Below are 16,600 nucleotides of genomic sequence, written 5' to 3' on the forward strand. Positions count from 1 at the left end.
GAGAGACACAGACCTCTGGATATTTTTTTCCTGGATTCAACTCTGATAAGCCTATTACATATTGCCAAGCTAAGAGTCAAAGCACAATTCCAATAGACCTTTTAAAGCTACAGACTATGTGCTTTGATTTACATCTCCAGGTTAAAGTGCCTTTAGAGATGGTTAGGCTTTTGTTAACATCCTGCTAACCCAATTCTCCAGAAAAAGCCATAAAACACAGACCAAAGAAGAATTGATTTGTAAACTTGCTTTAGTAAACATCAATCTGTTTTTCAAGAGCAAAAAAAAAGATGTCTAAGTTCTACTACAAGAGATCTGCCAGGGAAGAAAGAGTTTTTCTCTACCACAAGAGAAGTTAGCAATGAGATTAAATTGAGAAATACAGGGCCATGTTTTACAGCTAATATTACATAGGAAAAACAAGGTTTGAAATGTTACACAAAGAAGATAGTAACATTACCAAATCATCAGGAACACCTGGCAAATGCATTCATCAGATTTCTGTCAATAAGGCTAGTGCTCAAAGTAGAAATATTGTTTCATTTTTTTTCATGCCAAAATATCTTGGTATTATTTTTTACTTCTGTTTAAATTTAACTCAGTGGTAAAGAAGATAGTGCAGAGTTGGCTCTTTTCTCTGTGCTGTGACCAGAGCTTTGATTAGAGTAAATTTGTCACGAGCTGTTGGGGAGCTCAGAGCAAGCCCTCCAGCTGCCACAGCAGGATGTGGTGCCAAGCTCAACCTGCCGGGCTTGGAAAGGGAAAGCAGACTGAAATCTGCTCAGTTCCATCGGGAAAACTGGGCAAAGCAAGTCTGCTCAGCCTGTACAGACTACAGGGCTTATCCCACTCAAAGAACTTCCCTTCTTTGAGGTTACACTTCTTTGGGAGAAGATACCTGGTCGTTGTTAAACCTTAAGTGCCACAAAAAGCCCCCAAAACAACTTAAATCCATCTCATAAGAGAGAAGGCAAATCATCTACTACTTTCAAGTAGCTATAAACCAGTGCATGTTAGCAACTCAGTAAGCCATTAAATAAACGTGTTCCCGGGCTTGAAATCCTCAAGGCCCCATTTAAGAGATATTAGAAGCTTTTTATATGCAGAAAACTCCAAAGTGCATACTAAAATAATGTCTCAGCAATTGTATAAATTCAGAAGTGGATGGTTGACTAAAACAGCTCTGCCAACCGTGTGTTTGTAAATGTTTTGGTTGTTATTAGAAAGTACAAGAGCTATTACAAAAGTACACAAATGCATTAATAAATCATAGCAATTACACAGCATTTTACATCTCTACAGAGCTGTAGTACACAAATACATTTCATTATTGGACTTTTATTGTTTAGTTAGATGCTTTTTCTTCCATTTTTGTGGCAAGCCTCACAACTGGATAGTCCCTCAGACTCATTCTCCTTTTTTCCAGCTCACATTTAGCCACTCTAGTTAAATCTAAAAGACATTTTCAGGTTGGGGTAGAAGTTTCTTCTTAAAACAGGGGCCTTCAAAAATCTTAAAAACTAGAAATTAATTTCAGGTTAAAAATCATTAAATTTCCATTTGAGAAAGAAACAAAATATCCCCCAAACTTCTTCTACTAATGCCTAGACTAAGTTCTTTCAAAAACTTTTTCAAGGAAATCTTTGTGCTCATGACATGCAAAGAGCAGCTTTTTCACTATAACTCTTCTGAAGTATTCGTTTTAACACAAAGGATTAAAAAAATATGAGGTTTCTATTGACAAGGAAAAAATTGCACTGTTTAGTCTTGATTTACAATATATGTTCTCCCAGACAGATAAATACTAGGGATTCCATTCACTCAAGAAATACTTTTTTCTGTGAATGGAATTTTCAGAGAACCTTAGATCTATAAAATCACTTTTTGAGAAAGAGAAGCCTTGTCTTGTCAGTGTTCTTAACCACATAAACAAAACTTGTTTTGAAATTATTTTACATGAAAACTCACCAGTTTATCAGAAACTAATAGGAATCAAAGAACCCTTGACTCCAACTACACGAGACATTTGGATTAGACTCCATATGGGACTGCTCAATGGCAGCAAAGAGACAGCACAAACCTGGAGGAAAGCTCACTGAAGTTCTCAACCAGCTTGAGACAGAACAGGGTCAGTGCAGAGACCTCTGACAAAATTAATCTGGCTAAGAAAGAAGGAAACCTCCTAAGGGATCAGCATGAATAAACCTAACCAAATAAGGGGTTACATTCACAACTCTTTTGCTCTTTCCAATGCAAATTCTTAGCAAACAAAACAACACAAATCCAAATAGAAGCATTTAAGAACAGCTGTGACATGTTTCTTTACCTAGAATACAAGCTGAAATAGAAGGGCTCTTCAGTATAAAGAATAACCAATATAAGATGAAATGCTGACAACAGAGGTTTTCACACTCAAGGGAAAAACCCCATACATATTCTATAAGTCTCACTGCAATTTAAGTAGTTTGACTGCGCCCTCTGGATTTGTAACTGTGATTGTGGAAGCAACTCCAAATTTCACAACTAGCTGCCTAGGAATCAAAGGATGAAAATGTTTGGGGTTTTTGTTGTTGTTTTCTTTTTTTTTAACACCAGAACTACTTTGTATACAGCTCATACAGGCCCATCAGCATATGAAATGTGAAATAAACCTCCACAAACTAAAGCACTGGGATAACCTTAATTATATATCACCATCACCCCTCTTTTTCTCAGAAAACTCTGAGAGGTTCTGAAATATAGACCAAAAATAGCTACAAGCTTGAACTTGATAACAATTTCATCAGAACTGAGAATTTGTTCTATTCCATGAAACAGCCAGATTCCCGTTGAGTGCAATGGGATCATGTCAAAGAACATGAGAAAATAGGATGCCATATCCCATCTTATTGTAAATTGCCCACATTATATTCTCACAAAGAGATCTATCTAGATTAATCTTTTTTTTAAATTTGTGAAAAGTAGACTGGAGGACTGGAGACTTCTCAGCTACACAGAACTCCCTGCAAACCTTTCCTGACATTCCAGACACAAACTACAGATGCTCTCACCTTTTTTTTTTTTTTTTTTTTTTTTGTTTTTTTTGTTTTTTTTGTTATGAGTGTTTGATCAGTTTGGCTTTGATGACCCAAATACTACAAAGCTTCCTGTCACATACTGGTAACAGCAGAAGTGGTTTTGAATAGAGGAAAATATCTGCACAGCTACAGCAGCACCCAAGGTCTTTAAAATGGTTGTAGATGCTTTCCCTCTAAGGCAGTAGGAGCTTATAGGTAATATTCCTTGCCTTCCTCTTTTCTGACCCAACAGCAAGCATTTGCAGTACTCCACTGCTCTGAGTTCAAATATGAAGAAAACAAACCAATTCCCTTCAGTTAGTAAATGCTAATACAATCAATCCCATCATCCTTTTATCTCATGGAAAAATGCACTGAATAAGCCTTATGCCATTATTACAAAGTGCCTAAGTTCATAATTGTCATATAACAAATTCCCTTTCCTAGTTCTAGCTATGAGGTATCTACTTATTGCAGTTTAAATGAACTTACTCTGCCTGTCTGCTGTTGCATCAATCTTCCAGGTAAATTGTACTTTTGCTTAATTTGAAGAACTCCACTGACACCAGGAGCTAGGCTAAGGAAGGCTTGCACATCCTAGAGGGACAAGACTGTCTGAGAAATTGTAAAAGACACTAGAAAATGTTAAATGCAAGAGTACAGGGAGGGTGGGGTAGGAGGAAGACTGAAAATAAAGGATGATAGAAAACCACAAACAGACTAGAGGACTGAAAAAGAGACCCAGAACTCCTTCCATCAATGTTTAGCCTGTGAGAAAGCAACTCAGTGCTTCTCTAAACGACTTGTTCCCCAAGGGCTCTCAGTTCCAGGCCAGGGACCTATGCAGTGCTTTTCTGACACTTTTCCATGCAGTCTTTGTCTTCAAAGTGCCAGCTGCCCAAGGCTTCATATTTTCACATTTCCAAGCCTCCACTTTGGTTCACACATTTGAAGAGGGTTGAAGGGAGAAGAAATTACTATCAAGTAATGAAAATACAGAGCCTACGTCTCTAAGGTGACGGGTCATGCTTTGCTGAACACCAGAATATGCTTAAATGACAAATTTAGCAGCTCATACTAGAATCTACTTGCTTTAGTTTTAGCAATACCAGACCACAGCTATTGATTTTTGGAGTGCTAGGGCAGATGATGTGGCTGACAAGCTGGATATTAAATTAGACAATTAAATTACAAATATGATGGGAACATACAAGTCTGAGTTGATGTCTCAGGCTGTATTTCTCTGATTTTAGAATGAATTCCATAAGCTGAATAAACAACTTATATCTGCACTATTCCCAATCAGAGACATCAAAACTCATTAATCCTTGTTAAGTAAAAGGAACCCTCCCTGTCAATTCCTTGCTTGTGTTGAAGAGCAAGCTCAGCAACAGCATTATTGAGCATCCACGCACCTGTGCAATAGATGATAGTACGAAAACTGCCTCTTACAAAAGACAGTGAGTTAAAGGACAGCTGAGGTCGAGGAAAAAGCATACAGAGCAAAACATTAAAAGGTCTTTTGGAAGATGTTGGGTATTCTCTCCTGCTTAGAGTTTTAATTCATGCTTATCTTGTTCATATTAATAACCTGCATTGTATTCTTTATTCATGTAATAGCGTTTGTTTAAATTCGAGCACACACAACATACATGTTTCATCTGATAAACTCTACGCTGAATAATGGGACTGATGTTGGCCCCAATCCAGAGCTTTTCCTTGATCTTCCTGAATCCTGCTTCTTTTATACCTAATTTAACATAAAGTCTAGCGCTTCATCTCAGCTGTCAGCAGCAAGTAAGAGCTGCAAGACAGAAAAACCAACCCCTTCCTCCGCCTGTATGACAACTGCTGGTGCCAAGCTAAAGCAGCTTTTGCAGCACTGTCTGACAATGCAGGGGGAGCACAGGTGGAACAAACCGTTCAGCTCCGAGCTGGGAAGGGAGAATATTGGCAGCCCATACAAAACAAGGAGCAAGCTTAGTGTCTCAGTGGAGATATTAAACAGGGCTCTGTGGGTGCTGTGTCAGCACTCCCACACAAAGCACCCACAGAGCTGCTCACGGCCAAATCACTTCACTTGGAATTAAAGAAGGAAGAGACTCAGAAGAGCAGTAATATTTAATAAGGAGAGCAATGGCTTTCAGAAGCCAGCATTTAGTGGGTTTTCAGCCTGAATTTCTGATGAATTTTACTTTACTCATCACCTCCTCTGACCTCACATTTGACCGTAGCAAAGTGCAAAATATTCCAAATTATAAATTACTTAAGAAAGTGAGTAACATTTGCTCATATCTGGATGTGAATTTAATCAAACATGAATACACCAGAATTACACATCTCTTCCATCAGTATCAGTTTTCTGAGAAAAAAAAAGTGAAAAGAAGGAGTTTTCTGACAAAGAATTATATGAAACTAAGAGAAACAGAAGTACTCCTTCAGCCCAAAAGAGCATTTAAGGGACCTGCCAGCCTGACATACAAGTGCTTTGGTTATAAGCACATCAGGAAATGAGAAAAAATGCTAAAGTGTCCATAAACTTCACTTAGAAATCACAAGCTTATCTACTGCTCTTTCAAATAATTTATTTTCTGTTGCAGCAGCCCTTTGGTTAGAGGGTAGCAATGAGCTGAGACACAGACTTCTTGTTCATCACAGCATGAAAAGGGCCCTGGTTTATTCCTCTTCACACCTCAGCCATCCTGACCCCAACCATTCACTGACTCTGCCTGCACCAAGCTCCTGCTGGAGGTTTCCCTTGCAGCCTCTGACTGCTGCTTATTTCCTGCTCAACTCTGACTGCAGGCTTTTACCTGGCCAGACCTTATCTGCAAGTTTCAACATCAGGCTCTAACTGCACACCCAGACTGACCTCACAACAGTGATTCCTCTCCTCAGAAGCCTTCTTTTTTCTTCATAATCCTCTGTTTCCCTTTTCCACAAGGTTCCTTTTCCTTCATGATCCTCCTCCATAATTCCCCCCTCAGCAGCTCACCCACTCCCTTTTATCACACTTATCTTTATTGGACACAGCTGTGACTCAGGGGTGAGGCTGTATTGGGTAATTAACACAGCTGTTACTTATCAGGGCCCAGGTCACCTGTATTCCCTTCTCCTACAGTTCTCCATAGCAAAACCATATATGATGAAATCTGTCTTAAAAAGCACATTCACAGAAACAGTGAGCAGAGCAGCACATTTGACTGCAGCAAGGCAGCCCCAGAAGCAGCAGAGATTTGTCACTGAGCAGGCTGGGTTTGCTTGCAGGGAGAGCTGAAAGCCACTTGGTGACAGATGGCAGTGCCCAAAGAGAGCAGCACTGCTGTTGTCACCTCTGGGAGCAGCCCAAAGTGTGCCCGTGCTCGCTGCCAGCAGCTCGGCTGGCAGGTAAATGCTGCGGTTCGTTCGTGTCTGTACAATGCGGATATTCAATCCTAAATTGAGAACAATTGGATTAAAGCTAAATTAAATTTGGAATGTATCTATAATCCTTCCATTGCCAGGAGGAATTACTAAAGCACTCACACAAACTACTGCTCTACTGTTTGCTATGACATTGTCCAATAACTGAAGGTAAAAACATTAGTAATGCTGATAAGCATACAAACCACTTGAGATTTAACTCATAGTAAAGAGTAGCAGTCAAAATCTCTTACCATCATGGGATTTCTTTTTGTTTAGATTTTTTTCTTTTAATAGAATATGCTCATTAATGTTCACAAAGTTTACAGTCAAGGTTCATAAAACTCATTTTTCTCAGTTTCAACTTCTGATTTTTATTGCTTCATTTCATTAAAAACACTGACTTTTTTTCTACCAGAAAAGATAAGAACTGGGAAATACAGGAAAATATATAGAGAATAAAAAGGGTTATTTCAACCTGTCATGAACAACCTCTAGTAAAAGCCTAAATTTCATTGTAAAATTTTTTTAAAGCACTTTAATGTGTTTAAGTGGCTAATGGATGCAGAGGTGAACAACCAATGCTGTGCTTCTCAAGTGAAATGAGGCACTTACATGGAAAGAATTTTTGCAATAGAGAGACAATTACTTTTTTATATCCTCCTTGAAGCAATAAGGTTACTCTAACAATCTTGAATACAGAAGCCACTTGTTTCACAGAAACCACTTGTTTTATCCTTTATTCCCTACTGAATTTCATTTGCTATGTTCCAGGTTAAAGTAGCTAGAGAGGAAAGAATTTCACATACAAGTTTTCAGGCAAATTACTTGTTCTGTGGAAAGAAATTTTCATGATGTCAGTAGTAAACATCTTGGCTCATAAAAGCTTTCCAGGTCTCTACTTTTCAGTACAAAGCAGCTGGAATTATAGGAAACTTCTGAAAATGTAGGTTTTCCACAGCACTTTGCAGTGAAGTATGCATTATCTATTATGCAGTTGTGCTGCATTCATCTTTGATATAAAACCAACTCATGGGTATATATATATATATATATATATACACATTTATGTTCCTTCTCCTCCTGCATTTATATTTCTGACAGAAGATGAATGACCTCTTTCTTTCTAGTTCCATCTTTTATTTTTAATGTTAAAGAAAATACATTAAAAAGCATGGTTGCATGCATCTATTATTGGCTGTTTTTCTCCCTGTGAGATAGAAAATCATTGGCACTCACATCTGGAGTGACACAGGACAAAATGAAAGCTTCACAATGAAAAAAACCTCAGGGAATGCACTTTTCCAGGCACCCAGCTGAAAAGATTTTTCAATGCAATCAACTATTAGAAATAGAGAGTTTGGAATATGGATGATTTCTAGCAAGAAACAGGAAACATATTACGAGTATAGAATATTGAGAAAAAAATGGGGGTTTAGCTCTCTGATATCTAATTCTCCTGAATTTTCATGTGGTCCAACAATTGCATTTTTCTGGTATTGTGTGGAATCTGTCCCTAAGGGCATTAGAAAATTGAGATAAAATTACAGAGGGGTTGCCAAATTCTTTGCAATATTGCAGCAGAGGTTTTGGCTTGTGACATGAATGACTCCAACCAAGTGACAGGATAATGTTATAGATTAATATCAGGCTTAGAAGTGTTTGCAGGTATATTTCTACCTGATCCACCAGCCAGTTTTTTGGGAAAACGGGCCTGTTTGTTTCCAGAACCCCGTGTTTGTGCTTATGCTCTTTTATACTGTCAAAGAAATCTTTAACCCTTTATTTATTTACACTTCTGTGAAGGAAACTGAAGAACTAAACTTCTTTTCAGCATTTTTGTTTTGTCTTTTTTCTTTTTTAAGAAGAGAAATACAAAGGAACAACAAAAAGGTATTTCTCACCCACCATCTGATATGAGTTGAAATCGCTGCAATTGATTGAGGTTTGGCCTTACAAGTCTGGAGCTAAATGGCAGCAGCAGCTGAATCATAGCTGAGAATCATTATCTGCAAGATATGAAAAGGTCTGACCAGTCTCCGCAGCTGGGCTGACCACACATTACCCTTTTCCTCAAGCCCTAAAATATTCAGCAGTGTCCCAGAGTAGTTTTCATGGCACCTATAAAAGAAGATTGGAACAAGAAACTACCGTTGACTGTTAGACCATAAAGAACTCCATGGAATAAAGTCATCTAGTACTTGTGTATTTAACAGTTCAGACTGCATATGCAAAGCCTTCAGTTGGTTCTAGATTATAAACCTGCTACAGGCACACAATGCATATATTTCTACATGGATATAATAATTAAAAATTGAAAAGTGAGGGTATACTTCCTTTGGGCAGCCTCTTAAAAAGAATGAAAAATTAACATTCTGTAATATTGTTGTCCTGCAGTCATACACGCAGACACAGAGAGCAACTTTTTTAAAACTGATTTTGTTTTGCTGTTTTCTGTTTTGTATTTTAGATAGTCAACTTGGGCAAAAAGCCCAAACAGATAGTTGGGGGTCACTGTCCAGATGGCAGGAGATGGACAAGAGCTTTTTGCTACTTTTTCCTCTTTTACCATTTCAAGTCTTCAGCATGTAAATCTACCCCCTCCAGTTCAGCATGGAAATCTCCTCACTCCAGAAAATGCTTCTTTGGGAATACAAAATCAATTCCTATCCAAAGTAAACTGGGCAAAGTGTTAGTGCAAGCCAGAAGAATACTTCTGATTGAAGGAGCCCTGTTAAGATTCAAGGTGAGCAATATTTTTTTATCAGGTCTCCAAGTTTGATGGACCGTATCCACTGATTTTAGGAGGTAATGAAGGTGCCAAAGGCCGTGCTGCCATGATTTGTGGAGATGGCATGCAAAACCACTGGGCATTCATGAGTAAGTCCCCTCCTGATTTCCTCATTCCTCTTAACATATAAAACTACTCAGAAGTCGCTTTCTTTTTGTTATAAGCTCTGATTTCTTTTATATTTTTAATTGCCATTTAACTTAAAAAAAAAAAGGGGGGGGTGGATTCTGGTGTTTGTGGGCTATCAAAAACTGAAACATTCTGATTTATTTAAAGATTTCCCTGTTTAGCCAAAGTATTTTGCCCAGCCAAAATGAAGATTTCCGTCTTCAAGAATAAGAACACAGCAAGTTTTCTGCTTTTCGGAAAAGTATGACAAAGTAAGAGCCAACAAAAGCTATTATTTTATGACAGACATTGAAAAGACTTAGGAATTGACAAAAGGATTATTTCATGATCTCTGCTTTTGTTGGCAATTATAGCAATGGTTTCTGCTTTCCTGAAAATCCATTTCTAGAACACAAGCAAGTTAAATTACTGAAATTACTTTGTTAAGTCGTATAGGTATATATGACAACTTGTTTTCTGGAACAATTTTCTAAAAATCAAAAAAACCTCTATGGAGGTTTCTAACCTACAATAGTCATTAATAAGAAATTGTGTTGAGTAGGGGAAAAAAATTAAACACTTAGAAACCTTTAGGGTATTCTGGGTTTTATGAAGTCAGTGACAGCTATAAACATCCGAAAGGAGACACATGACACCACCTTAGCACTGTCTTCAATAACCCAGCGTGGAAACATGAGCCAGCCTTACAAAACAGCCACACTCTGGGTGACCATTAGACCCCCAAAAGCTGCCCTATTTGGAGATTTTAGTAATGTTTTTTACAGTTTTGAATGACAAAGAAAGTTATTCCAGGGCCATAACTGAGGACAAAACCCTGTCCTCTAAACATCTGTGCTTATAAATATGCTAATCTTGCTATCATTTTGCCTTGAAAGGCAGCAGCCTTTCCTTTACACCTCCTAATGTGCTTTGATGTGCTGCCCACTTAACTGGTTTAGATGGTCTTTTAAACCAGAATTTAAGAGCATCAGACACCACTGTCACTGTCGTCAAAAAGAAGCTGTTGTTGCTGTAACCAAAGTTTAATAACCATGTGGGAGGGAGACGAGTTCAAAGCAGAGATGGGAAACGTGGGACCTCAGTAACATCTGGTGCCTTTTTCACAGGTTATGAGAGTTAAATTGCACAGCGCTCGGGAGAAACGATTCTATTTGCTTCAATATCCAAAGATAATGCAAGCCACGGAGGGTGACAGGAGGGTCGGGGATCCTGATAAATCAAGTATTTAGAACAGTCTATCTCTTTCTACAGTGCCCATCAAAAACTCACCGGAGCTCTTGGGCAGAAAAAGACAGGACATTTTTTCAAGTGCAAGGATCATTTGCACTAAATACCCCTGACAAGGAAATTTATTCCAGTATGAATATTTATAACACCTGGCTGTCTGAAAGCAACCAGTTTTAAGAAGAGGTAAATAAATCTTCAGCTTAGTAAATGATATGGCTAGGAAGTTTTATATCTGTTCAGTGAGAACCAAATCTGATCTAGGGACTAATGGGGTGAATGAGATTCTTTTAAGTCCAGGAAATTTTGGATTAGGCTCTTAAGTTATTATTTTTTATTTTTAATAATATTCAGAATAATATTATAAATATCTAAATATTATAAATAATATGTAGAATTTTCTGCGGTGCTTAGGAAGCATGATTCAAATGCATCATAGAAAAATCAGTCCCCTCCCTTCAGAGATAGTGGCTAAAAATTCCAAACACCTTTTTTCAAGTTACACCTCTATTGCCAAAAGCAATGGAAACTACAGATTACTCAAACCCAGCTTTGCATCTTTATCTTTGTTTCTAAAGAGAGAAAATTAATTACACTTTCTGCTTTCTATTTCTCCTATTGTGCCTACTCTCCTCTCCTACTAAAGCAAGTCAGAGTTGATAAGAAAAGCAGATAATACAGAGAAAAGCGACAAGTTTTTCATATTTCTCTCACTCTCAGGTTGAAGGGTTTATTAATTTCATACAGCCTCCTCCCCATTTGTGGGCCTCTCCTACAGGAACAAGCATTCAGCCTCAGGCTCTCAAACGGCCTCAAGAGTAGGAGTGTGGATGATTCTCAGATTTGCTCCTTTCTCCCAACAGACAAAAGCCTTTTTATTTTTCTGATCATTCTTTATAGCAGTAGTTGCATAACATTGCATTTTTGTCTCCCTGACTGTCAGCTAGCACCAAGAAGCATCCTTCTTTCTCCCGACCACTTCTAAAACCAAATTGATTATGCTCAGCCTCTACAAATTAGCCATTCAATTCTTACTGGTTGATTCCTTTGTTTTTAAGCTGTCATCTACAGGGAAATTTCACCTTTGGGAATTTAGGGTACCTGACTGAGCCAAGCATTCCTTGTCATTAATTTGCATTTCTGTGTCCAATTATAAGACCATCACAGAAATCAGGTCTTCATAGGATGAATCCTCCCTTAAGCCCCAGACCACTGAATGCCACTTCTTTTTATCACATCCTGACACTAACAGTCCTTTGAGGTGCATTTTACTGGGGAACTAAAACCTGGTCAATTGTCTAGCTCTGATCACAGCTCTGGACTGGGACCTTTGCTTTTGAAAGATTTGTCTAGAGGGAAATCCATTCAGAATTGAAAATCTGGTGAAAAAAAAGAATTTAAACAATTTACTAAAAACTTTAAAACTACGTTTTCATAAATAAAGTTGTTACAGTATATGAACTACACCATGAAGAGCTTGAGAAATGGATCATTCCCAATTCCTTCCCCCCTCCCCCCCCCCCCCCATTTCCAGTCACCTGGGACTCCAGAACTGTTTGAAAATAAATTTCATAATTTTTCATTGCCTGAACTGGTATATGGAATTAAAAAAAAAAAAAAAAATTGGCCACATAAGAATAAATCTAGATCTAATTTCTCCTATTTCATAGACATTTAATAGCAAAAGCTCACAGCGAAGAAAACCTTCTGTGGCTTCCCTGCATGAGGGAGGTTTAGGTTGGTTATTGGAAAAGGTTTTTCACCCAGTGGGTGCCTGGGCACTGGGCAGGCCTCCCAGGGAAGTGGTCACAGCACCAAACATGCCAGAGTTCCCCAAACATTCGGGCAATGCTCTCTGGCACAGGGTGTCATCCCTGGGCTGTCCTGTGCAGGGCCAGGAGTTGGACCCCATGGCCCTTGTGGGTTCTTTCCAACCCAGGATGGTGTGTGATACACAATAAATAAACTTTAAACAAAATGAAATAAAATGAAACCATCGCCTTAAATTCTTCAGGATGCTATCATGGTTTCAAATACCCAGAAGTTGTAAAAAAAACAACAGCGATTTTTCTCATTATAATACCACATAAAAGCTTATATTAGTCCTCTGGTGCAGGCATGGGAATGCAAGCACTTTATTATACACGTGGCTCTTACTGCTCCCAAAGCCCACATTCCATGCCAGGGCTGGGAACTGCATGGCATGGCAGTCAAGGATTTATTCTCATACATACAACAGTTTGCACACATGATTAATAAGATATAAGGAAGATTGATGTAAATCCAAATGGGTATCAATTCACTTTATGCTTCTTCCTATTTTCACAAAGCAAAAAAGCACCATATGTTTAAAGTAATTTTAATTGTTGGAGACTCATATTTATTTAAAAGCTAAATGAATTAGAATTTAGATTTTTTTCACTTTTCTTTACAGTTCCAGTTCACAAACAGCATTGCCACTTGGAATTCCTGCAGTAATCCGTGAAGATTGTAACAGAAAGGACAAAATAGGAGCTAAGAGGAATTGGCTTTAACCCTAATTGAATCAATGGCTCATTCAACGAAACACCACCAAGACACAGCCAGCTCAGTTGGAAAAAAGGGTTCACAAAACAGAGCTTGGGGAATTCCTCACTACAGAAAAAGGATTAGAGAAATAAATAGTGAGCTAGATAATTTTTTTTTAAAATGAAAAGCCTGGAACACAGTTTCCAGACTAAGCCAGGATTTATTCACGTTTTTCAAGTATGGTACTGTACAAGAACAGCTGCAGATTCTTTGTCCTTACTGTGTTCCTTGTTGTTATCCTTAAATTTGATGTTGCATTGATCAATGTTAGGCATGACAGTGACCAAAGGCATCAGGATGCTTCAAGGACAGACTTTATGGAAATACAGGGAGATAACTTGTAATAAATTTTATTCACATCACTGTGTATGCTTTACATTTTTTCCAGCCAACAATTTCCATTCACACACACCCCTAGCTGCAGGGAGAAACAGAACCCTGTGACCCAAGCTCCTTGTTTTCTACACATGAATGGCACTTTGTCACAGACTTGTGAAACCACAACTGGGACTAGTTTCTCTACTTCCTTTTGTTTATTGTGCAGAAACACATTTGATTCCTGACACTTAGGAATGTAGTAAATTGTAAGAAATGTTCCTCCATTTTGTGTCCCATCACATGAGCCAACTCCGACAAGGATGAATCACTGTCTTCACCTCAGTTCAAACACTGCACAGCAGTTTTATCAAAGCTGTTCAAGGCATGGCAAGTTCTATTTTTCTCTTAACCAGAATTTTCAGGGTAGGTATGTACTGGACTTCCCTTAAGCCATAATTTTTAATCCTTTGAAAATGTATTCACTGTCTTTTGCAAGCATTCACAGCCAGCTGATATTACACTGGCATTTTGCCTTCTCGTGATGCCACATGCCAATTTCTGGAGACCATCATGCAAATTACGGGAATTTAAATAATTTTTTACATCCTAAAAGCTGCAAGTCCCTTCTGTATGGCACTGTCATACAACTGCATGGCTGCCAGCTTGTTCTTGTTGATTCAGGAAGTCAGGGAAAAAAAAGTAAAATATGGAAGCTACAGAATCAGAATGATAGCAAGTAAAATGAAATTATTACCATGACTGAAATTTAAAAGGTAATACAACTTTCTGTCCATCACAGGCAGAGAAGTATTTAATCTTGAAAAATAAGCAAACACTTATATTGAGAGCAAAGGTTTCTATATTTACAAGGGCTGAAACCACACCACAGGCAAATAAAACACAAAAGTAATTTTCACAAAATCTCACAAGACTATCCTATTTTGACAGTTCAAAATATGACCAAAACTTTTAAGAGAGCACAGTTTCAGGAGTTTCTCTCCCCTGCCCCCTTCTAATATTAAAAAGCGTAGGATTTTTTTTTTTAGTAATTAAATATCTATGTAACTGAACATTAAAATTAGGATCTATTCAAATGTTCTTATCCTGACTGTCAAATACATTTAGCTGGACATGAGAAAAAAAATCCAGCTTGTCTAGTATGGCAAGGAATATCATAAGACAAATCATCTTTAAGACAAAAGAAAACAAAAAGCCACAAAATAAAGAAACCCCAAATCTCAGCACAGCTGATCCCACAATGAACAGCAACAGAGGAAGCTATCAGGAATTTTACCCTGCCAAATGCCAGCATCTTTCACTCACTTGTACATACTCCTGTACAAAACCCCAGACCTGTGCTAGAACAGCAAGTAAAGCATGGAATACATCAATTGATCATATCTAGAGCAGCAAATTCAGAGAAAGGACTCTGCCCTATTCTCCCCCCCCCCATTATCTCCTGCAGAACACATACTGCCCATTTTTAAAATAGTAACGCTATGACTATATCAAATCATTTAACCCTTTGAACACTCTATAACCGTTTCCTACGGGAAAAAAAAAGCCAAACCTTCTAAGCAGCCTAGGCAAGAGTTCACTGCTCCCATAAATCCTACACAAGGGGGTACTTAAGGTGTAATGGATTGGATACATTTGTTAAATAATATAGCACACAAGGCAGGAACATCAAGAGAGGTAAGATTATTTTTTTTAAAGAAAGTTTCATAGTAAGCCCAAGACCTTCATAAAATGGGATTTTAAGCTCCTACTGAAATTGTATCTGCTGTCCAAAAACCAAAACAACATAAATGGAAAAATTCCTATGGGCTGTTTACTGATCCCAGATTTGCTCTAAGAGTTAATCTCCCTGAAAGGCTCTTAGGGCAGCAGTAAGGACAAAGCAGCTCTCCCCACATATTAACGCTGGGATAATGATACAAATTCAGCTGATAAATGGTAACACTTAACTTGCATCCACAGGAGACTCAGTTATCTCTCTGAATATCTGCAGTAAATCACCATTTTAACTGGGGCACAGCTTCAGATTCATTTACTCGTTCATTTACTTCAGTTACTCGTTACTTTTGGGTTTTCATTTTTTTTTTAATAAGCCCCTCATTTTATAGCTAAACAGACAAATCATTGTTCACTGATATCAAGAAGCAGGTCACTGTAATTGATCTGACATGAAAATAGGAGGGAAATACCCTGACTTAATTTGAAATTACACTATCGATTCTGAGATACTGTTCACTCCTTGTCCTTGTGAAGTTCCTGTCAAGCGTTCTTGAGAGCAGCCAGCATTATTTCATAGTTTAGTTACTTTATTAGGTGCTCTCAAGCACCTAAGGTGAAGATATAGGTACAACAACACAATTCTGCCAACTCTTCAAAAATTATCTCCTTAATAAGTAAGAAAAATCAGGAGTCTGTGACCTCATCATTTCCAAAGCATGTAAGCAAAAAGAGACCAATAATAAAAATTTGTGTGATATGGTAATAGGGATAGGATGCCCTGGGGCATTGATTGGCTAGAAAGCTAATCAAAGTTTGCAGTCATATGCATAAGCATTAAAAACTCAGTTATCTTGATACTCTGATATCAACATTTATCAAAGAACTCAGATTACTCATCTGGCTGAATTCTGTAAGTGTTACTTCTTGTCTGGCTAACATGTATCAGCAAAACAGATAAAGCAAGGCTTGTATCAGACTCAAATATTTCTAAATTCTAGTCACTGAGGTGCTAAAGACAACTCCAGTGAGTCAGTGTGTTTTGATTCCATAAGAGTCATAGTATAGACTGCGTGGCAACAGTTCAATCCTAAATTGCCACTGAAGCAGTGACAATATAAAATTCATTTATGACTGAAAAATAGTAGAGATGCCAAGTGCCCATTGAGCACATTTATTATCCAAAAAATCTGTGGTGTCAATTCCGTGATTGAACACATTTCCTTAAGTGGCCTATTTGAGGGAATTGAATTTTAATTACTTTCTGATAGAAGATTATGAAAGATATTTAGGCACAGAACTTGAGTATATGGTTTAATATTTCCCTTTCACTGAGGACACCACTAAAAAGTGAACTGAAGGAATACTTTCCAAACTA

The 16,600-nt window shown here is 37.9% G+C and overlaps 1 protein-coding gene across 14 annotated transcripts in view; it reads right to left on the reverse strand.

Moving 5' to 3' along the window:
* The window catches only part of TFPI (tissue factor pathway inhibitor), a 207,362-nt gene that overhangs the window by 105,979 nt on the left and 84,783 nt on the right, over nucleotides 1–16,600 (reverse strand). For 8 of the 14 annotated variants that reach the window (XM_066189523.1, XM_066189521.1, XM_066189526.1 and 5 more), the window contains exon 1: nucleotides 5,929–6,031. The exons of 5 other annotated variants lie outside the window; for them this stretch is intronic. In XM_066189523.1, coding sequence (XP_066045620.1) covers nucleotides 5,929–6,029 — 101 coding nt within the window. In that variant the 5' untranslated portion in view covers nucleotides 6,030–6,031. Of the gene's footprint in view, nucleotides 1–5,928; nucleotides 6,032–16,600 lie in introns of those variants that run through there. One more of the 14 variants, XM_066189538.1, reaches the window with a different exon arrangement.

The sequence above is a fragment of the Chamaea fasciata genome, unplaced genomic scaffold (genome assembly GCF_029207755.1).
Source record: "Chamaea fasciata isolate MVZ Bird 193981 ecotype frontalis unplaced genomic scaffold, bChaFas1.0.hap1 SCAF_8, whole genome shotgun sequence".
NCBI lineage: Eukaryota > Metazoa > Chordata > Aves > Passeriformes > Sylviidae > Chamaea > Chamaea fasciata.